This window comes from Prionailurus bengalensis, chromosome X (genome assembly GCF_016509475.1).
Source record: "Prionailurus bengalensis isolate Pbe53 chromosome X, Fcat_Pben_1.1_paternal_pri, whole genome shotgun sequence".
Lineage (NCBI taxonomy): Eukaryota > Metazoa > Chordata > Mammalia > Carnivora > Felidae > Prionailurus > Prionailurus bengalensis.
In genome coordinates, this window is record NC_057361.1 from 15,967,281 (window position 1) to 15,991,457 (window position 24,177).

Here is a 24,177-nt window from a genome sequence, read left to right on the forward strand (position 1 = left end):
ATCAATTTCATAATAATGGCTTAAAGTCCCGTAAAATACATACACGCTTTTGTCCAGTAATTCCACATCTAAGAATCTTTCATAAAGAAATCATCAGGGCTGCGGAAAAGATTTATGAGCAAAAATAGCCAATGCAGAGTTACAATGGCAAGAAAAATTGGAACCCTAAATGGATTCTTTCCTTTCCAGGAAAGGCTCTCTCTATGAAGCACAGAATTCAGAATATAAGAGGTTTGCCTTTTGATTTACAGGGAATCTCATTTTTTTTCCCCCAAGAAATGAACAATAGAATGCCACAGTCAGTTCTCTACCCTTCTCAAATCGATTATCTAATATTTAGGTCATCCCAGCAAAACAGTGTCTTTTTGATCCCTCACACTCACTATCTCCTAGGCAACTGATTGAATGAAGAAAAATAGAAAGCGTCACTGAGAAACATATAATTTTTAAAGACTTGAATAAACGGAATGACACATCTTGTCCATCAGCTGGGAGGGGGTAGTGGTAGGGGATGTAAAAGGGAAAGATTCAAACAGACAGACAGACAGGCACAGCCAGACATTGCATTTTAACACCATTGTGTGGTAATCGTCAAAAAAAAACCCACCCCAGCTTTATTGAGATATAATTTACATGCCATACAAATTCACCCATTTTAACTGATTAAATAAATGGTTTTTCTATAGTCAGAGAGTCGTGCTACCATCACAACAGCCTAATTTTAGAACATCTCCATCACCCCAAACAGTAACTTCTTGTCCCTCAGCAGTCACTTTCCATTCTCACACCCAGCTCTGGGCAAACACTAACCTATTTTCCATGTCCAGGGACTTGTCTCTTCTGGACACTTCACATAAATGGAATCACAAAATATGTGACCTTTAGTGTCTGGCTTCTTCAATTTAGCATCGGGTCTTCAAGGCCCATCCATGCTCTGGCATGTATCGGTACTTATTTCCTTTTATTGCCAAATAACAGTCCACTATTTGTTCATCTTTTCAGCTGATGGACACTTGGGTTGTTTCCATTTCAAGGCCATTATGAGTCACACTGCTATGAACATTGGTGCACACGTTTGCACGTAGCCATAGGTTTTCATTTCTCTTGGGTATAGAATGCTGGGTCATGTGGTAACTCCACACTCAGCAGTTTGAGGAAAGGCCAGACCATTTTCCAAATGAGCTACACCATTTTACATTCCCACCAGGAATGCATAAGTTGTTCACAGGATTCCTTCACAAGCTCTTCAATTTCTCTAAGATTGGCAGTGATGTCCCCCTTTTTTTTTTAATTTTTTTTAACATTTATTTATTTTTGAGACGGAGAGAGAGCATGAACAGGGGAGGGTCAGAGAAAGAGGGAGACACAGAATCTGAAACAGGCTCCAGGCTCTGAGCTGTCAGCACAGAGCCCGACGCGGGGCTTGAACACGCGGACCGCGAGATCATGACCTGAGCCGAAGTTGGACGCTTAACCGACTGAGCCACCCAGGCGCCCCAGTGATGTCCCCTTTTTAATTCCTCCTTTGGTATTTGAAATCTGCTCTCCTTTCTACATTTATCAATTTGTTGACTACTTCAAGGAACCAATTTTTGATTTTAGTAATTTTCTGTATTATCTTCCTAGTCTCTATTTCACTTACCTCTAATCATTATTTTTTTCCTTCTTTCTGCTTGCTTCAAGTTCACTTTGCTGTTCCTTTTCTAGTTTCTTTTAATATTTTTTTAATTAAGTAAACTCTATGCCCAATGTGGCGCTGGAACTCATAACCCCGAGACCAAGAGTCACATGTTCCACCAACTGAGCCAGCCTGGTGCCTCTCTTTTCCTAGTGTCTTAAGGTAGAAAGTAAATTATTGACAATCCCACTTCTGGGCAGATATCCAAAGTTAATGAAATCACTTTCTCAAAGAGATATCTGCACCCCCGTGTTCAGTGCAGCATTACTCACAATAGCCAATATATGGAAACAACCTAAGCGTCCATCAATGGATGAATGGATAAAGGAAATTCTCTCTCTCTCTCTGTCTCTCTCTCTCTCTCTCTGTCTCTCTCTCTCTCTCTCTCTCTCTCTCTCTCTCACACACACACACACACACACACACACACACACCACACACACACACTGGAAATACGTTTTAGCCATAAAAAAAAGGAAATCCTGCCATTTGTGACATGAATGAACCCTTGAGGGCATTATGCTAAGTAAAATATGTTAGAGAAAGACAAATTTTATAGGTTCTCACAGCAACAACTAAAAAAAAAGGTAATTATGGGAGGTGAGGGACATGTTAATTAGCCTTAGTGTGGTAATCATTTTGCAATATATACAGGTATCAAATCATCATGCTCTACACCTTAAATCTACACAATATTATAATATCAATGATATCTCAGTGAAGCTGGGGGGAAAAAGGAAGGTTGGGGTATTGATTTGAAATCTGTTTTCTTTTTGATCATAGACATTTGCAGCTGTAATTTTACTCTAAGCGTTGCTTTAGCTGCACGCAGGCAATTTTTGGTGATTGTGTTTTCATTTTCATTCATTTCTAAATATTTCAAAATTTCCATTGGGGATTCTTCTTTGACCCACTGGTTATTTGGGAGTATGCTGCTTAATTTCCATATATTTGTGAATTTCCCAAATTTCCTTCAGTTGTTGACTTCTAATTTAATTCCACTGTGGTTGGAGAACATACTCTGCATGATTTTAATTCTTTGAAATTTACCGAGCCTTCTTTTATGGCCTACCATATGGTCTACCCCGGAGAATGCTCCACGTGCATCTGATCACTGATTGCTTCATGGAAACAACACTTCACTATGAGTGTCCATAAATCTGTGGTTTCTTCCCAACATCCTGGGGTCTTCTCAGCAGTTTACCACTCTTAGTAACAACTACTACTACATTCAGTAGTACTTCACTTTCTCACACCCTCTGCCCCAAGCTTTATTCTCTTTCCCCATTTTTATCCTGACAGTTTCCCTGAGGGAATTAACAAGCCTAGTCTCCTTATTTTACAGATGGGAAAATAGAGTATGAGACTTGCCTCAAGTCCCATGGAAACTCTGGGGGTGCAACAGAAGTGGGGGCTGGAGTCTGCCAACAGCCATTCTTCCTGCAACAAGGCCCTACTACCACTGAGCTTATTCAGGTCTCCAGAAAACTACAAACAGAACAAGCGGTTCAGTCCTCCTCCAAAGTGCTTCCTTGAGGGCACGTGCACGCACACACGCACATGCACATCCACACATAGGAAGTTCTCTTTCCTTTCCTGGTGGGGGACAATGACCGTGGTCCACCTGGCACTGCAGCCGGGCCCACTGTCCGCCTGACCATGGGTTACGGAGGCGGGCCAGGTAATGCCCTCATTGTTCGGGGCACAACAGTCCCGGGGCCTCAAAAGCACAAAAAGCCATGAATCCAAAGACTAAATTGAAGCTGCAGGTGGCATCAGGGGAACCAGGCTGTGACTAGAGATCAACAGGTGTAATTAGAAGAAACTGAGGAAGCTACAGAAGAAAAGGCTCCTTTACCAGGGCTTTCTACAAGTGAAGGCACTTGTTGTCCCAATACAATACCTCTAATTAATTACTTTTAATTAATCTACCAGCTCTCTACCCGGAACAACCTCTCTTTGGAAGAGAGAATCCCATGTGGGCCTTAGCAAAGTCTAGTCCCCCAGATCAGAGGGGTGTCCTCTCAGGTCCCCTGGGCAGAGGTTCCACGTCCTCCTTCCTGGCATGTCAACAGGAGAGTCCCTGCATCAGGCTGAAGGCTGGGACACTATCAGGGACATCAGCCACCTCAGGAATTCTAGATTCCAGAGCTCTAAATGGCAGGCTAAGTGGATTTGCCTCACAGCCCCACAAGTGGGCTCATTATCTGAACTCGAAATGGCAGCCTCTTTCGCTAATAAGAGGAGAGAGTGAACGAAGCTCTTCTTTATGCCTCATCAGGGTGTTTTTTTTTTTTAATTTTTTTTTCAACGTTTATTTATTTTTGGGACAGAGAGAGACAGAGCATGAACGGGGGAGGGGCAGAGAGAGAGGGAGACACAGAATCGGAAACAGGCTCCAGGCTCTGAGCCATCAGCCCAGAGCCCGACGCGGGGCTCGAACTCACAGACCGTGAGATCGTGACCTGGCTGAAGTCGGACGCTTAACCGACTGTGCCACCCAGGCACCTCTGCCTCATCAGGGTTTTAATGTTGTCAAGGAGAGCTAAGATTCCCCGTCTTTCAATTGAAGCGGGTAGAGAAGGCAATGGGACTCTTCTGACTGTGTAGGACTATGGTTTCGTCTTCGTTACAGAATCTGCCCCTGGAATACCAGTTCCATCCTGACCCAAGTTCCAGGTAGAGCCAGCCCTGCGTCCCCTGGGTCAGCCCCCTCAGTCCACTTTTCCTGCCAAAGCCCAGCCCAGGCACTCTTCGACACAGGAACCCAAGAAACGATCAAAAGAAAAAAATCCCTTTCAGCTTGTCACTTGAAAACATACCGAAAGGACTGGTTTTCAAGCTTTAGATTCAAGGAACATTCTCCCAGCATCGCCCAACTTATGTTTTCACGGCTGGGGGCTTCAGAGGCTTCGTCAGTGTTTTTCACAGGGCCAGCATGGCCATCGCCACTCACTTTAACATTCCCTGTGCAAGGTCGAATCTGAAGATGATCTCAGAGATGCTGAGAGAGGTCCTTGTCCTACATTTTCAAGTCCTGCACATCCTAAAGCAGAGTCCTAACTAGTATTCAGTAAAATGTGCTTTGATGATCAAAGATCAGCAGGTTTCCTTACCACAGGGCATCGGAGAGCCTGCAATATGCTAACAGGCCTGTCAGTCTCTAAGAGAGTGTTAGTGCACGCCGATGTGGCCCAAATGTACTTGTCTAGAGAGTCAATTTTCTCTCCCTTTTCGTCTCCTTATCTCTGTCTCTCCATTCCTCTTTTGCACAGTATTTTGCAGGGCCATAATTTGGTGCAACACACATTGGGAAATGCTGGCCTGGTGTCATTCTGAGCATGCCACACATGTTACGTGGTCTCCTCTCTAGTAGGTGAAAATATACAATAGTCCCCCTTTTAGAACATGCCATATACAGACACGCTTGGGCGCACCAAGGTCCAACTCAGAACTGGTGAAAATGAGCACTGTGTGCAATGTGGTTGCCCAGCGCTATCCTCGGGGCTGGGTGTGTTGTCCAGCATTCTGTACCAAGTGACCTTTAAACTCCTCTGCATGAGAAAAGTGCTGTCATCCCCAGTTATATGGACTCTCTGCTTTTATTTATTTATTTATTTAATTTTTTTAATGTTTATTTATTTTTGAGAGAGAGAGAGTGTGTGTGTGTATTGAGTGGGGGAGGGGCGGAGAGAGAGGGAGACACAGAACCCAAAGCAGGCTCCAGGCTCTGAGCTGTCAGCACAGAGCCTGACGTGGGGCTCAAACTCACGGACTGTGAGATCATGACCTGAGCCAAAGTCGGACGCTCAACCGACTGAGCCACCCAGGCGCCCCTCTCTGCTTTTAAAAAGTACCTAGGGCTTCAGGCCAGTAATATAAAAATCAAAGTAAGAAGTCAGATTTACAAGTGGGTTATGCATGATGCAGTGTTTGAAATTCCAAATGCTTTTTCTCATAGAAACAAAGTCATAAGTGGGGATTAAGTTCTCAGACTAACCCACAATGTAGCTAAAACACATCTGTAATGTCATCAACTAAAAAAACCCCAAAACACAAGATAATGAAAAAAGAAACATTTATATTTATCAAGAATACTTATGCTCCGTGGTATACCCAGAGGGGAGCAGGGCAGGGTGGGAGTAAGGGTGGGTGGCCCACACCCAGGCGAGAAGGGGCTTCCTGTAGAGAACTGACAAATGATAATGAAGCCAACAAAGTCAGTTGGCTTTTTATTTAGCCGCCTGCTGACAACTGAAAACAACATCAGTCATAAAATATTGCTCCTTTGAGGAAAACTGGGCTCAACAAGAAGTAAAGAAGTAGTTAGGGGTACTTAGAGCTACTAAGGAGGAGACTCTGGCTTACCTACAGGGATTTTAGTGTACTTCTTTATACTGTGTTCAAATTACTATCTACACCTAGAGTCATGACTACAGGAGTCCTTTTTTTTTTTTTTTTTTTTTTTTTTTTTAATGCTTATCAACAATGATCCTGGTCAGCAGGGGTGTAACAGATGGGACAAGGATGGAGAAACGGATTCTATGAGTTCAATGAACAAAAATTAGAAGAGAAAAGAAATTAGAAGGGAACAAAGAGAAGCTATGGGTCTAAGATGGAAAAGCATGAATTCAGAACACTAGGTCAGAGGACCCACAGGCATTTCCTACCAGGAGAAAGAGGTGGGCAGAAGAAGGCGTTTCCTAGGACAGCCACCAGGTGGAGCCACTACCACAAACCACTACTTGGCTCCTCCTCTGGTTGGACTTGGGTGGAAACCCAGCAGGAGTGCTGTAGAAGTCTAAATAATTATTCCATGGGACACTAATTCCTCTAGTGTTAACATCTTGGGACCAGGACACAGAGATTGAAAAGAGATAAATATAATACAAGAAAACTTCTTAAAACCAAGTTTGACAATGACCCACACATAAAAATGTATGGAAATATATGATGGCAACACCCACCCAAAATGGCATTTTCCACCCATTTCACCACCATCTCTCGGTCCAAGAGGCAGTAATACTCTGATAAGAAAGTGAACTGGGGCAACATGCTCTAACAGCAACTACTGGTCCCACAGAGCCAATACCACAGGCTCCCAGTAGAACCTGTCAGTAATGCAGCCAGGGATCAATTACTTTACAAGATCTCTTTATGGCCCTTTTACTATCAAACTTTCAAGAATGAAGGCCCCCTGGGAAAAAAGATGATAAATGCACATACAGATACATTTACACAGATGTACGTATGTATTATTGATGTACGAATTCTATCCATCCAGGTTCACTGCCAGATGGCCAGCTTTATTTTCATCTCCCCACGGGAAAGTCCAGTCAGGTGATAGCCAAGAGCTTCCACATACAACAATAATGCCTTCTCTTACTTCTTACTCTTCCATCTGTCCATGAAAGGCAGCAATTTAGGTAAAGTCAGCAGGTGATTTGGAGAGTTGGAGAAAATCTGACCCAACATGCTGCATTTGCAGATTCCTAGCTAACCGGGATAATTCACATTTGTTGCTTCAAAAGGAAATTTGAAAGGAAAAACATCTTATTTCTATAAACAAATTCCCAGGACTCGCATCTACCTTGAACAACAAAGCACTGGAAAACCAAAGGAGTTGACATTTTCTTTATTAAAGACACGCTTTCTCCATCCTTTGTTTACAGTTTCATTTCAAACAAAGAGCCCACAGCCCATCAAGAGAACCAGGCCACCGCCTCCGAGCCAACAGAGTTCCATGGCAGCAGGTGCATGTTCGTGCACACACACGCACTCACGTCCTAACAGGCCAACAGATACCTCGAGAACGTTATTCCAAGTAGCCAAAGAAATGCCAAAGAAGTGAGAGCTCAAAACACATTTCCCCTTTAGTAGAGACAAGGGAGGGAGGTCACTATGGACAGATATGTTTAGGGACTTGAATGACCAGGGCTGAAACTGGGAGGGGAAAAGAAAGATAAACATTAGGCACACTCTGGCTACAGCCAGCAGACCACAATGGAGAACCCTTCCGTGCGGCAAACACGGGGCCCGTGTTATGCCGAGGGGCATGTATGTATCGCCCATCCACACACAAAATGAATTCTGAAGAATTTCCGCATTAACTTTTAAAGCAACAGTGTGTCAGCAGAGGCAGAGCAGCTGTTGGTCCCTCTGTTAAGGAAAACTTTTGAATTAAACCTGTCTGAAGGACTAAATACACGACAAATGAGCCCACAGAGTCATGTTCTACAATCCAAGTCATATCCACACAGCAATTCCCACAACAACCCTCCCGACCAGCTCAACTTGAATCTCATGTTGGAGCATCAGTGCTAGACCTGTTACAAATAACATCTTTTAAGACCATCAGATCTTTCGGCATTAATCCTTGGAAGGGGCAGTAAAATGCAAATGCACAACAAACCTTAAATAAAGATGGTAAAAGCAGTTTATCTTTCAGAAGGCAGATGCCAAAGGAGCAGAGCGACTTAAAAAGATGATTATAAAAGACGTTTTATATCAGGACAGCATAACAATAATAATAATAATAACAATAATAATAGCAAAGAATAAGTGTGCAAAATACAATAGAGACTTACCAAACACTGAATTCATGATAAACTGGAAATAGAAACAAGGACACATAAAGCCAACCAGAAACCCACGGAGTGGCTTCACATTCAGAATGACAGAAGTAAATAAGAGACATACCCCCAACTTGCCATATAAAAGATTTAAGAAATGCACACCACTTTCTTAACATTTCCCAAGTGATACAATAGACTGAACGTGCTTGCAGGCAGGACTGGCTGGGGTTTTTCTGGTCTTCCGATCTGCCCCAGCACCAAGCACAGGGCCAGGCGCACAGTATCCAGGCGCTATTGAACTCTCATTAGCATCCATGTCAAGGTGTGGAGGGAACAACACCCAGAATCCCGGGCAGCAGGAAGGGTCTGGGAGGGGCGGCCTTCCCCATGAGGTCTGCTGATGATGCAAAAGTGAAACACTAGGCCCCTGAAATACAAGCTGGTCCTTACGAAGGCCAGGGCAGTATTGATCACAGCCTGGACACTTAACCTATCCCATGAATAAAGTGGGTTGGGAAACCCTTCTAAGGATGAAACCAACTGATTTTTTTTATTTCATTTTAATTCAAGTAGAAATGGACAAAGTCCTCTGTACTCATGTTCAAGTATGTATTGAATGTATTTGCTGTTAACTATTAAGATGTCCATTTTGTTCAGTTTTGCTTTTAAACTCAAGGATAGAATGCTTTTCATACATTTCTCCATACATCAATATTCCAATTTAGGAGGGCTCATCAGCCTTCCAAATGGGCTTAATGAGAGAAGAAACAAAAGAATAAATCATTCTCAGAAGGAAACAACCTATTTGTGTCTGGTTCATGAGAATGTCATTTGGCTCCAAAAAATTTTTCAGATCCTCAGGCTATAATTTGTCAACATTCTGGAGTCTGGGATAACTTCAGGATACACAACAGCCATGCTGCAAGTGTAAATGAAAACTGACTTCTTGCTCCCTGGGAAAACCTTGTTTTAAAGGAAAAGCTCCTTCACTAGGACTCGGGTGAAGCCCAGAGAAGTGGCCAGGAGTGGGAGCAGACACAAATGCCCTAATTCCTGGAATGTATAGCTGACTGCTGTCAAGCCATCTGCAGGAAATGTTCTCTCTCTCTCTCTCTCTCTCTCTCTCTCTCTGTGCGTGTGTGTGTGTGTGTGTGTCTTTCTCAATTTCAGTCACATCTTTTTCTCAAATGAAAAGCACATGGAGTCATTCCAGTACCTCCCTAAATCACCTCTGTAGAAATGTGCAAAGGTTAAAGTTGAAAACTGAAACTAATTGGTCCCCAAACTGTTTCCATGGTCTGGCCCTTTCTCAAGGCGATTACTAGCTTTGTTCAAACCTAGGGTATCTCTTGACCTTATACAGGGGCCTAGGGAGGGTAAACTCATCCCACTCCGTGAGGTTCTACAATCCACTCCCCACTGCCACAAAGTGAGGCATGTCCCAAACCGCTGGCCACAACTGGGCAAACTTCTCCAGTGACATCTACCTCAAGTTCAGGACCCAACGAAATAGCTCAATTTCAAACTCATAACAGAAATAGATTTTGATCTTTCTTTATTAAAAGAAAAAGAACTTGTGTTAACTGTATTAAATTCTCACAGGGTCCAAGGCTGAATCACAAGGAGGACTCATATACTCTCAGAAGGATCCTATGTTAATGAAACAAAGCAGTCTGTTACTAAACTCTGAAAGCAACTTCCCTCCATAACAACAGCAAATGATAAAAACATCCAGAGATTTCTAGGGACAAAGCTTGGTAGAAACAAAGAGAAGGAGAAGACTTGGGTCATTTACAATAAGTCACAAAACTTGAAAAATCAGTCGGACAGAAGTGTTTACAAGTAACTAGAATCATCCCACAGATTTAGCCTCTGATCCTTGTTCTAAGGGGGAAAAAAAAGTGGTTTTTCATTGATTTGGGATGGGGAAAAAATGTAGCTTTTGAGCTCAGCACAATGAACTATTTATCTGGCCTGACAAGGCCAATCAATCCACCCTGCTGTTTATTATAAGGAGTAGTAGGATACTGTTAGTATTGACGGGTGGGGGCAGGGCCAAACACGGCACTGGCCTCGGGTACACAATGCTTCTCTTCAACTGGGAATTTATGTTTGGCCCAGGTGACCCGGGGGTCAGTCTGAAGCCTGGGACAGAATGAAGATGGTATTTTATGCATTTCGTATTTACAGAATGCCTCCATGTGCCCAAGTCTCAGATTCCTTATATAAAATACCCCAGCGTAAAAGGTTGGTCGTAATCCGGCTGCAGGCCTAAGGTGGAGACTTGAGAAAAAAACATCAGTCGGTAGGCCACCCTTTTAATGCCTTTTGCGGGATCATGAAGAATTCCGCAGAGGACCTCAGAGGCCAGATTTTTAGACGTAAAAAGGCAATTATCTGAGAAGTTTTATTCTTTCTTTGATTTCAAGTTCTCAGGTAATTTTTACCAAACTCATCTGGATAATTACCTTATTCTTTAACTTAATTAATTCCTTAGCTTGTTAAGTTAATTAATTACCTTAATTCTCTTATTCACTTTACGAAAGCAGGGCCGGCAGGAGAAGCCCGCCCGTCCTTGGCTTACGGACCCAGGGAGCGTGAGGAGGAACAGGAACGGCTCAGACCAGCGAGTGAGCTGTGGGAATGGAGAAAGACACACGGACTTCTGGCTCTCTGAAACTGACGAGGGCAGGCCTCAAGAGTTCTGGAACTTACGTGCAAGAATGCAGGAGGGGCTTTGGGGGATGGCTGCAGTTTTACAGCAAAGTACGCTTAATTCTTAAAATGGGAAATCCCCTGCACTGGTACGATGGGCTTTAAAAAAAAAAAGAAAGAAAACAAGAAAAGAAAGAAAATCCTATAGCTGCTAACCAGCGTGGGCCTGCAGCCAATGCTTCATCTGAATAATTCAAAAAAGCAAATGTAACCCAGGGCAGCTGGAGGGGGTAGAGGAAGAAGCAGGAAGGAAGAGAGACACAAAGCTAATGTCTCAAGCACTATGATCAATGGGCAGTTTATTGGACAAATTCTTATGCTGTCTAAATTTTATGAAAGATTAGCTGTTCTTCCCTGTGGTTATGTAAACTTGCCTTCTTTTTTCTTTTTAATGGAACTCTTGGCTAATACATTTCCTGCTCCTGCTTCCGACCAGCTATTTCTCTTTAAGGAAGTAATAAGCCCATGAAAAGCCTGCAGCTGAAGGCTGCCCTACGGTGGGCACGCTCAGTGTGAGCCCCGCTGGATGCACAGAGAAGGTTGGGTCAGGAAAAACCGAGGAAATCTTGTGCGACCACAGTAGAAGTGAGTCGAGTCCTCCCTGCAATCTTATATTCTCTCTCCTATCATTTCAAACAACAGTGTCACAAGGGAGGGATGTGGGAGAAAACAAAACCCCAAGGAGCTAATACCTGAAAACCTGCCTTGAGGTCTCAAAACAGGGAAACAAAATGGTTAACGTTCCCTTGGTTGGATGGATGTACGGGCTATATCTTTGCATGTACTGCCTGAGAAACCAGGAGAGACACAGTCTATGTTTGGGAGCCCAGCAGGTAGAGAGAAAGACCCTGATAAAGCCTGCCCTTAAATTAAAAAGAGAACATGGCCAGACACTCACAGCTCAGCCTGCACCATAGCATTCTCTAAAGTCACCTTTCATCCATAAAAATAGATATGAGAGCGAAAGCTAAAGTCCTAGGAAAATCATCATTTACGGATTTAGTCTACTTTCTCATTATAAAAAAAATTCTGTCAGTTCCCTTTATTATAGTTACATTATTACTCGCTCTGTGTGTGTGTGTCCAAATTTATACAAAAAAACAAAAGGGCAAATGCCATTCAATGTTTCAGCAATTCCAAATTGGCCACAGTTGACCCAGAAGTTTCCAGTTTGGGGTTGTGTGTGGGGAGGGGGCTTGTTCTTTGTTTCCATACCTCTCTTATTGGTTCTTAGAATTGTTTCGGAAGACAGCAAAACATTTCCAGCGGATACTTCGTGCATGGGTTTTTCTGGAGCTTTGCTGGAGAGAGGGTCTTTCTTCATCTCTTTCTTTATTTCCTGTGAAGATAAAAGGAAAATAAGATAGTTTTTTGAAATTTGAAAATGGCTCTTTGATTATTTTAAGCTTCAGCTTTCTGGAAATGAACTATGATGACCTCAACTCAATATACCATGAGCCTTGAAGAATACCATTTCCTCTATTGCTGTAGCTCGTTTTCCTTACATTTATTACCGAAGCACCTACTCCTACAAAGGAAAACAATGTCCAGTATGGTGACATGACCTTATGTGACTATGGCCATTCCAAGTGACCACAAAGAGAATGAGTGATACTAAAGGCCACTACTCAGCTCTAAGCGACAGCCTGTCCTAGTTTTTGAACAATGACAAGCTTTAGGCAAGCTAAAAGCCTTCTGGTTTCTATCCTTCCCAACAAGGGTTTAGAGAAATATATTCCAAATCACCATTGTCTGACAATTATGCTAAACCCAAAAGAAGATGATTTAAGTTCATTTACAGTCAGCAAGTTCCTCTGGCTTTCCTTAACTCTTGACAAAGAAAAATGTAAGATGACAAACAGAAATAAAGACTATCAGTCCAGGCCAGGGGTCAGCAAACTACAGCCCACCACGTGGTTTTGTAAGGAAAGTTTCATTACAGCACAACCACCTACATCCATTGAGGTATTTTCTAGGGCTACTAGAAAATGATGGCAGAGCGGAGTATTTGGAACGGACATCAAAGCCTAAAATACTTGGCCCTTTAGGGAAAAGTTTGCTCTCGGGGGTCTCTTATCCAAGATCCATTAAGATACAGAATTTAAAAACCTGATGGCTGATAGAATTATTTCAAATTAGTCTAATAATTTACATCATTATTTTTGAAAGCATCAATACCTTGAAATGATAGTAACTCACAAACTGCAAGTCTGGAGTGGAGGGTTTCTGGGCTTGTCTGAGCCCATGATCACGCTGACTTGAGCAAAAGTGAAAGCTATGGGGCTAGACCCAGAGTGTGGCTGAGTGGCAGGAAGGGCTCAAGGATGAGACATGTGTTCTTTAGGAAGAACATGGGGCAAGAAATGTGGATGGGCTCCTTCTATGGAATGAACATGAAGACGGTAAATTAGGTAGGGGGCTGAGATTCAGCCTGGGTAGAGGGCAGAGGCACAAAGAAAGAAAAAAAGCTTGTTAAAACACAGCCACTGCTGGCAGCTTCCTACACACCTGAGTGTTAGTTACCATATCCAATTCCCCAGTTGCTGGCTCAGTTCACAGCAGCCTCACCCTCCCTCCCCTCACCAGGGCCCCACCGGAAACCAGTAACTGCAGCTGTCGCTTTGGTGGGTTGAGAGTTTCAGCCAGTGTTCTAGGCCAAGCCAGCACAAAGCTGTGTGCACGCATGTGTACATACACGGACTCCCACCTCGGTAGTTGCACCACCTGCTAGAACAGCAGTTGCAGGGGGTTTCTACAGCCTCACAGGCAGACGGCATCAGGGGACAATCTACAAACACTGCCCATGTGAGCCACATGAGGGGTGGCTTTCTTAGGGATGGCTGCCAGGCTGCTATGGCTTGAGAAGTAAAAAAAAAAAAAACAAGCCACCATGGGGCTCATTCCCCTGAGGTTGTTTCTTTAGGGTAGAACAGCTGCTCAAACTTCACCATCCACTGCAGTGTGGACAGGACTGTGGACACACAAATTTCCCACCTGGACACCACAGAACATGGTGATACAACATCCGGTGTTACCAAGGACTAATTCAGAAAACTTCAGTGCGTCGTGGGCAACATGTCAAGCATTTGCTTGGCACTAACTGCTAAAGACATGCAGATGGGGAAGGGTGAGGGAGGGGCAAATGTTTGAGAGACTGGAGTGGTCACTAGAGCTTTAGAAGCTATGACTGTTTTGTTTGTTTTAAAGTAATCTCCACACCCAACGTGGGGCTCAAACTCACACCCCCAAGATCAAGAGTCGCATTCTACGGTCACTGAGCCAGCCAGGCACCCCTAGAAGCTGTGATTCTAAGAACGCTCAAACCCAAGGCTTCAGAGCAGCACCCCATGAGGATGGAAGGACTGACCTGATCAAGCAGGTGCTTAAGGGCTAAGACAACAGCACTAGGAGAGAGGTTGGTTCATAAATCCCAGATTCCACTGCCCCCTCAATGACTGTTTAAATTTGCCACACAGAGAAGCCTAACAATGCCCACATTTCTTAAGTTCCCTCTTAGATTGAAGCAGGGAGGAGACAAAACTTAAAATATGCCCTGTATCTTTCCAGAGAAACCAGACACACGGGTATGGCATTGCATCCTGTAGGCTCCACCTGTACAACATCTAGGTACACCAGGCTCAATGCAGCCCCCCCTACAAACGCAACATCTTCCCCCTGACCTGCCCCTTTTCTGGAACAGAAGGGAGCTATCTTGCTTGACAGCCCACATCTACCCACTTACCCAGGCTAAAAAACTCAGTGTTAACCCTCCTACCTAACCAGTCACCCAGTTGGGCTCTATCTACTTCCTCAACCTCTCAGTTTCTCTCTATTCCTCCTATACTGCCTTAAAACCACGGATACCAGGCAAAGAACTTACAGAGACATTTCTTCCACACATATGGCTAGAATTTGTTAAAAAGGAAAATAAGTATTGATGAGGATGTGGAGGAACGGGAACCACTGTATATTGCTGGTGGAAATATAAAATGGTGCAACCACAATGGAAAACAATATGGTAGTTCCTCAAAGTTAAACAAAGAACCACCATGTGACCAAGCAATTCCACCCCTAGGTACACACCCTAAAGTACTGCCATCAGGGACTCAAAGAGATAGTTGTAGGCCAACATTTACTGCAGCATTATTCACAATAGCCAAAAGGTGGAAATAACCTAAATGTCCATCAACAGATGAAAGGAAAAACAAGATGTGGTCCATACATACAGTGGAATATTATTCAGCCTCAAAGGGGAGTCAAGTTTTGATACATGCTACAATATGAATGAGCCTAGAGACCAATGTGCTAAGTGAAATAAGCCAGACACAAAAGGACAAATATTCTATGATTCCACTTATATAATGCAGCCAGACTAGGCAAATTCATAGAGACAAAACGACTGGAGGTTACCAGGGAGTGGGAGGGGGGATGGGAGTCAATGTTTAATGGTCACCAAATATCTGTTTGGGGTGACCAAAAAGTTTTAGACAGAGATAATGACAACTGTTGCACATTGTTAATGTAGCTAATGCCACTGAACTGTATATTTTAAATGGTTAAAATCGCGGGGTGCCTGGGTGGCTCAGTCAGTTGAGCATCCGACTTCAACTCAAGTCCTGATCTCGCGGTTTGTGAGTTTGAGCCCCACATCAGGCTCTACACTGACAGCCTGGAGCCTGCTTTACATTCTGTGTCTCCCTCCCTTGCTGCCCCTCCCCTGCTCACATATTTTCCCATAAGAACACATACACATGAACACCAGCTAACATGTTAGTACATGCCACGTGCTGAACAGATGTGCTCTGAGAGCTTCACCTGGATGGCAACTTGTAGCCTGAACAACAACCCTATTCACCAATGATGCACACACCAAGACATGGGGCATTAAGGAAGCTTACCAAATAAATAGGAGCCAGAATTGGAACCCAACTTGTCTCACTCCAAAGCCAATTTTTTTTAAGTTTATTTATTTATTTTGAGAGAGAGAGACAGAGAGACAGAGCACACAAGCAGGGGAGGGGCTGAGAGAGAGAGGGAGAAAGAGAAAACACAAGCGGGCTCTGTACTGCCATCACAGAGCCCGACGTCAAGCTCGAGCCCACAAATTGTGAGATCATGACCTGAGCCGAAGTCAAGAGTCAGACGCTTAGCTGACTGAACCAACCAGGCTCCCCCAAAACTCATCTCTTAACCACTCTTTCTGAGTCCTGCCGGAGTGACAATAATATCTCCCTGCCTCTGGCCTCTTCCACATCAGCCTCCACACTGCCACCAGAGATACTCTCCCAAAACAAAGGTATGAACTTGTCACTCCCCTATTGAAATCCTGCCGTTACTTCCAAAAGACCACAGGACATGCCGTTTCATCTAAAAACTTTTTAAATTTGAATAGTAAACCACAAATCCCTGTGTCCTGGGTTCTGGCTCAAGCTATCCAACATGCATGCTGACCCCATGGAACCAATTACCGTGCAAATGTAAGATGGGAATGCACTTCTTTCACAACACCTCGACTTTCACAGACATCTGATGTCACGGAGTCCTCTTGGTAGGCTCTAAAAATAGGTGATGATGCTGGCAATGACACAACCTCACACTGGCAGAGGCTTATAGAAATTAAAGTGTTTTAGCGGATATTTCTTCACTTGTTCCTCACAGTAACACTGTCATTGTGTTATTGAAAAAATAAATAAAACCTTTATTCTTCCAGATTGACATATTTTTGTATATAAGAGTCAGAGACCAGGGGCGCCTGGGTGGCTCCGTTGGTTACACGTCCAACTCTTGAATTCGGCTCAGGTCATGATCTCACAGTTTGTGAGCTAGAGCCCCACATTGGGTTTAGCACTGACAGTGTGGAGCCTGCTTGGGATTCTCTTCCTCTCTCCCTCTGCCCCTCCCCCCACTCTCTCTCTAAACAAACAAACAAACTTAAAAAAAAAACAAAACAAAACAATTGTGAGACCCAGAGAGCATGCAAGAGCAGCCAAAGGCCACAAAGCTATTAATGGGGAGCCGTGGACCCAACTCTGGGCCTTCCGGCAGGGCTCTCCCACTACACCTCAGCTCTGAAGAAAAACTAGTGTCATGGCTATAGAAGGAAGACTCAAAATCACCCCACCCATGGCTCCAGTGGGAATTTTCACTTCCCTCCACAGCTCAAGAATATAAGGTACCGTTTCATCCATAAACCCACCAATACCGAGGCCCAAATCCTTGAAGTCCTTTCTCATCCACACATAAAAGCTCTTTGCTGCAGAGGAGGGCGGACTTGGCACTGGAGTGACTCCTTCCTGCCTGTAGCTGCCAGCATCCGGCTAGCTGGAGCTATCCGAGGTTCTGATCCATGTCATGCGACTCTGGATCTCCTGGGTCTGAGTGTCCCTAGCCCAACCCCCAATCTCCACTTTCTAACACTAGGCCTATATTTTTAACCATTGTTAAGAACCTGGATTCTGCTATCCCAGTGGTAGAGGCCACGCCCTGGGCCAGAATTGTGGGCCATGGGGGCTTAGAGAAATTCACACATCCCCACATATATAAATCAGCCATGATTGTACTTGCTTTAAAACACTACAAAATCATCAGGGTATCGGCAAACCTCTTTATGCGGTAAAGGAAACCTAGCTTCTCTTTGTCTCAAATCTGATGCCTCAACAGTGAAACTCAGCATGTACAGCAGAACTGAGGCCATCAGTAAGATATCAATGTTGCAATAACACTCAAACTATGTCACAAGGACAACCTGAGTGAAGGGAGAGGAGAACTCATACCATTCCTGTTTCCCAAAGCACTACACTGATCAGAGCCCAAGAGGGCTCACCCACATCTGGAGGCCAAAAAGCCCCAATAATGCCACTCTAGAAAAAACTTGCCATGACACATTTAGCAGCCTGTGAACAATAGCCTCACCAAGGAAATGCATAATTTGTACACAACTGGAAACTAGACCAGCATAGTCTGCCTTCCGATGAGTGGAGTTGCCCGGATGTGGCTGGCTGCGAAGTTAGCTTTCCCTCTTGTCTCCTCAGCCACCTCATCCATTATGTACTGCACAGGTGCTGGGGAGTGGCCTGGTTGAAACTTGCCTTCCTTCAATGAACCAAAATACTCCACAGTAAAACATCAATGAAGGTCCAGTCTAGGAGTCCCTCCCTCCTCTCATCCTACTACCAACCTTGACACAAGCTGAGATGCAGCCTTCACGGTAAATGGAGAGAATGACGGGTGAGTGAAAACAAAAACAAAACAAAAACAAACAACAACTAGTACTGGCATCATCATTTATTAGGTGGATGACCTTGGGGACAATACTGAAAGCCTCTCAGCAGCTCTTTTGTCATCTCTAAAAGAAGTCTAATGCTAAATGCTTTGGTACCATCACAGATGTGTCTTCAGGGTCAAAGAGTAAATTGGAGAGTAGTATACAAATTGATTATTTATTGTCATCATGGTCATCATAAAACAGCAAGTGCTGTAAAAAAAAAAAAAAAGAATGACACCTAACAAAACAGATGAACATCATAGTGAGGACTCTGAGTGAAAGAAGCCCGACCAAGAAGATCACATACGCTACGATTCTGTTGTGCAAAGTTTACCAATAGGCAGAACTCATCAATGGTGAGAGATCTCCAAACAGCAGTTGCCCTTGGGAAGGTAATAACTGGGAGGTTCTATAACTTGGTCTAGGCGAAGGTTGCACAGGCATATACATGCCTAAAGCTTCTTTGAACTATGTTTATGTATATGATCTCTGTACTTCACTGTATGCTATTTCCACTTAAAATAACAATATGAAGGCTTAAGCCAGAGAACAACAGATTCTTTTAAATCAAAATGTGCTAATATTTCATCCTAGAAGGTCAAAAACATGAAAAGCTAGTTAGTTCTTGGGTATCTTTTTTTTTAAGTTTATTTATTTATTTCAAGTTTACTTATTTACCTTGAAGTGGGGGGGGGGGGGACAGAAGGAGGGAAAGGAGAGAGAATCCCATGCTGCCAGCACGGAGCCCAATGTGGGGCTCGAACTCATGAACCATGGGATCCTGACCTGAGCCAAAATCACGAGTCGGACACTTAACTGACTGAGCCATCCAAGTGCCCCTTGGATGTCTTAATATTCATCTCAGGGGCTGGAAAGCTTTCTGGGATCAACATTAAGGGGACCGGCGATTGGAATGTGCCAGATGCTTCCTACCAAGTGGGTGAGTCAAGGGGTGACTCATCTAATTGACACAATCAGCTGAGTGGATCTTCTCCCTCTATGAGGTCCTTCCTCTCCACCTCACCTGCTTTCCTCACATCTCACAATATTTCCTTCTCTCCTGCCACCAACATTACAGGCACACGGAGTGGGCTGCTGCCACTGACACCAGGGGGAGCTCAGTACTGCCTTGACCTGCAGAAAATGCTGGTCCTGGGCTTCCTTCTGCATTAGAGCGAACCTCGGCTGGATCCCCTCAGCTCAGGGCAGAAGCAGGGCAGGGGAAAAGAAGGAGGCATTCATCAGCCTGTCCTCAAACCTGGTTTCTTTCCGCAGGTAAGACTCCCTTTAGGGCCCGGTGTGGCTGTGGGATCACAGCTGTGCCCCCTACGCCATTTCATGGAAAACCTTTTTGCAAAATTACCACTGGCAGGAGATAAAAGGAAATCACTAAAACAAACCCTTACAGCAAATCTACTGCAAGAGAGTTTTGAATAAATACAGAATCCTAAAATAGCACATTACCTACCCCCTACATGCATAATACCTTCCTGCCTGCCCCCCCCCACATTAAAGGCAAGTTTGAGGAACAGCCACCCCCTGAACGTCACCTGCTCGCAGAGACTGGTTTACCAGCACTTGGTTCCATTCAGAAAAGGCTACTAAATCTTAAGACACCTGGGAAGACACAGTAAGTATCTTGAAAGCAAGAGCAGAACACTAGGGGAGCTTCAGCTGGAAGATTGTTTCGCTAAAAAAATATCTATCTCATTATCACAATTAAAAAGAGGGGGGGCACCTGGGTGGCTCAGTCGGTTGAGCGTCCGACTTCAACTCAGGTCATGATCTCATATCTCATGAGTTCAAGCCCCACATCAGGCTCTACACTGACAGCCTGGAGCCTGCTTTACATTCTGTGTCTCCCTCTCTCGCTGCCCCTCCCCTGCTCACATTCTGTCTCTGTCTCAAAAATAAACATAAAAAAAAGACCCATGCTGTTGAACCACGAAATGCACCAACTTCATTAGAAAGACTTACAAAGAATACACACACACACACACACACACACACACACACCATCTGAAGTAAACATGGCAAAAATATGAGGATTTGATAAATCGAGGGGGTAGACACACTGGTATTTGCTATTCTGTTTCTTTTCCAAATGCTTGAAATATTTCATACTTTCCCCTAAAAATTACATAGTGAAACCACGCTGATCTCATACACAATGGCTTTCTTACATTTAACAAAATCTGTGGCCACTTAGAAAAGTGCTCTGACATATCATCATAGATTAGACCTAAGATCTTTTCAGCTCAAAGCTAACAAGTTCTTTTTAAGTAACAGGATACCTATTGTCATGTTTCTATGTAAATCTTCAACTACATATTTGCAATATCCTACATTTGCAGTGTTATCTCCCAAGAATCACTGATAACACAGGCCCAGGCAAGAAGCGCTTGGACAGCAGGATGGGAATAAATGCTGCAAGGAGCTCAGGAAGTGCCACATGCCGGACAAAGATAAGAACCTCCGCCTTCGTGTCCCAAAGAGATAACACCACTTCCTGATCTATGCACAGTGCAATTACCTGCATGGTAGTCAGTGCCTGCGGATCTGCCCATGCCCTGCTAAACATCTAGATTACTACCAGTGGATCAAAGGGTGTCAATACCAACCAGCTGTCTGGACATGGTTTAGTGGGCACCTAATAAATATCTGTCAAATGAATGGCCAACTTAGCAGACCGTTATGGGCAGGACACCTATTACAGACGACGGGTAGTACGTTCAATTCAGCCGAAAGCTATGACAACATGGAAATCTGTGTCATCCCTACAAAGACACAACCGGTGTTCCCTGGATCACAAGCAACTTATCGCCTCTCAGGATGCAGATCTGGCTTAAGAGCAGTAGGAAGAAGATACAGTAAGAAAATTCACACAGTACCTCATTTTCCTTGAACAAGCAATACCTATTTCTTTACTAGAGGGGGAACGTTAGACATTCAAAATAAATTTACTCATTTAAAAATGAAACCTGGGGCGCCTGGGTGGCTCAGTCAGTTAAGCGTCTGACCTCGGCTCAGGTCATGATCTCATGGTTTGTGAGTTCAAGCCCCACGTCAGGCTCTGTGCTGACAGCTCAGACCTGGGAGCCTGTTTTGGGTTCTGTGTCTCCCTCTCTCTCTCTGCCCCTCCCCTGCCTCAGGCTCTGTCTGTCTCCCTCTCTCTCAAAAATATATAAACATTTACATATTTATAAATGTTTGAGTTAAGCCCCACATCGGGCTCTCTCCTCTCTGCTCTCTGCTGTCAACCTGGAGCTCACTTCAGATCCTGTGTCTCCTTCTCTCAGCCCCTCCCCGGCTTGCGCATGCACACACACTCTCTCTCAGAAATAAATAGACGTTAAAATTTTTAAATAAAATAAAATAAAAATGAAACATTAAAGGAGCGCCTGGGTGGCTCAGTCAGTTGAGAATCCAACTCTTGATTTTGGCTCAGATCATGATCTCACAGTTCATGAGTTCGAGCCTCACATCGGGCTCTGTGCTGACAGTGCAGACGCTGCTTGGGATTCTCTCTCTTTCCCTCTCTCTCTGCCCCTCGTGCACACATGCTCTCTCTCAAAATAAATAAACTTTAAAAATGTTTTCAATGAAACTTTAAAAGCAGTAGAAGAAAATACGAGAGAAATATTTTACAATCTCAGAGTGGGAAAGACTATTTGACACTCTGACACAGAATGTGGAAGCTGCAAAAGAAAGGGCTGATGAACTACAGAAAACTACAACTGCAAGATAAAAAAAAAAAAGAAGAAGAAGAAAAGAAAGAAAATTAATCAACCAAAGTCAAAGTGGGGGAGCATTGCTTGTTATGGAGAACGCTTTCTGCAAAGTGTTGGCAAACAGATCAATAACCCAACAGAAAATAGCAAAAGATAATTCACAGAAAAAAATGACTCAACCCTATGAAAAGATACTTAACCACACTCCTAAGAAAAATGCAAATTACAGTGGGATTCATTTGACAGTAGCTGTGCATTGCACACTGGATAGAAGACCTGAATCCTCCTGGCTGTGTCCTTTTACGAAAAGCACAACATTTACACCCGGCATACTATCATGTTCACACCAGTCCTCTCTAGGGTCCGGGCCCTCTCAGAATACTGTCTCTGTGCTCAGAGCACAGAGCGCAGTGCCTGGCACACAGCTGGTATCCGTGCAAAGGGTAAATAAGTACAGAGGATAGTAAGCACAAGTCAAACTCTCCACAAGTTATAGTCTACATACACGGGGGTGAATATAATTTTTACTACAATGAGTTCTCATTTTTTTTCTTGATACTAAATACGATTAAGCTTCTCAATGGATCTGATACCCAGTGAATTTATATTAGTGCTACGGATGCAAAAAATTGCTTTTTAAATCTATCTGATTGTCAACAATCAAAACAATATAATTTTAGCTCTGGTGTAGAGGAAGATACCCTCTCGCACTCACCAATGAGAGTATAAATTGATATATAAATAGGTGCAACCTCTGTGTGAGGCAATGTGGCAATTATCTATCAAAAATTTAAATGCCTATGCCTTTTGACTCAGTATTTCCACTCCTAGGAATTTAAACTGCAAGTATGCTTGCACACGTGCAAAAGGGTGTATGTACAAGATTAATTGTTACAACACTGCTTCAATTAGCAAGACTGAAAGAATGTAAATGAGTATCAGTAGAGAACTAGTTACATGAATTACAGTAAATCCACACCATGCAACTTTCTCCAAGAATGAGGCAGGTCTCTAAGTACAAATAAGGATAATCGCTAAGACATGCTGCTAGGTAAGAAAGCCTAATAACGTATGCTAGCATTTGTGTGAAAGTGTGTGCATGCCTCATTGTGTAATAGAGAACAAACTGATGAACTGAGGCTGCCTCCAGCGAGGGGAACAGGGTGACCGAGAGACAGGGAAAGCCCACATTTTGTCACTTTTAATTGGTACCGTGTGCCTGTGTTAGCCATACAACTTTTTAATTTAAAAAGTAACGATTGAGGGGCGCCTGGGTGGCTCAGTCAGTTAAGCATCCGACTTCGGCTCAGGTCATGAACTCACAGTCCATGGGTTCGAGCCCCATGTTGGGCTCTGTGCTGTCAGCACGGAACCTAGAGGCTGCTTCGGATTCTGTGTCTCCCTCTCTCTCTGCCCCTCCCCTATTCGTTGCTCTCTCTCAAAAATAAACATTAAAAAAAAAGTAATGATGGAAATGTGTTTACTATTCCCCAATCATTAGACTATTGGCTGTTACTTTTTCTGCAAACAAGCAAGAAATTGATACTGTCCCCAAATACACTTCAGTTATATCCTTTCCACTGCTAGTTTTAATGATCCTAATGTTACTGGGTCCCAGTGATGGCCGTACATATGAACAGATAAAAGCTTAAAAGAAAGCTCTTCAGTCCATCTATTTCCTCAAGAAGGGGAGATAAGAAAGTTAAGATGTGGGTAAAATCATACCAGGCCCATTAATCGTCTTTTCCATTCATATGATTAAAAAAATCAAAAATTTTGAAATACAAGTATAATCAATGTCATGACAACAACCCAGAATAATAAATAAAATGCTTATAAAAAGGCAATAGTAAATCTTATTTGTAGTTTTACCATAGGTAGAATATAGTTCACTTTAGTGCCCAGAGTACAACAAGACTTAAACAGTGTGGGATTGGTTAATTATGCTCAAAAAGGTTAATCACAAGGTCTCAAATCGAACTCCCTGAGGGGTGGGCACTTTCTCCAACAGCCTCTTCTGGAAAATTTTTTAAATGTTCCTGATAACATCATACCTATCCCGTGACACAGTACTCCCAGAAACACAGGAATTGTTGGATCACGTGGTAGGTCAACAGCTTGCTCTTGGAGACAAAAGAAGGGCCATCCAAGGTCTGGGAGCCATTTTTGCCATCTTTTTAACAGCTTTGAAGATGGTGAAGAGCCCGTGCTCCT

General features: G+C 43.6%; 1 protein-coding gene across 8 annotated transcripts in view; it reads right to left on the reverse strand.

The window, feature by feature from the left end:
• Positions 1-24,177, reverse strand: part of SH3KBP1 (SH3 domain containing kinase binding protein 1) — a 334,334-nt gene that overhangs the window by 186,749 nt on the left and 123,408 nt on the right. For all 8 annotated transcript variants that reach the window (XM_043570579.1, XM_043570581.1, XM_043570580.1 and 5 more), the window contains one exon: positions 12,184-12,307. In XM_043570579.1, coding sequence (XP_043426514.1) covers positions 12,184-12,307 — 124 coding nt within the window. The remainder of the gene's footprint in view (positions 1-12,183; positions 12,308-24,177) is intronic.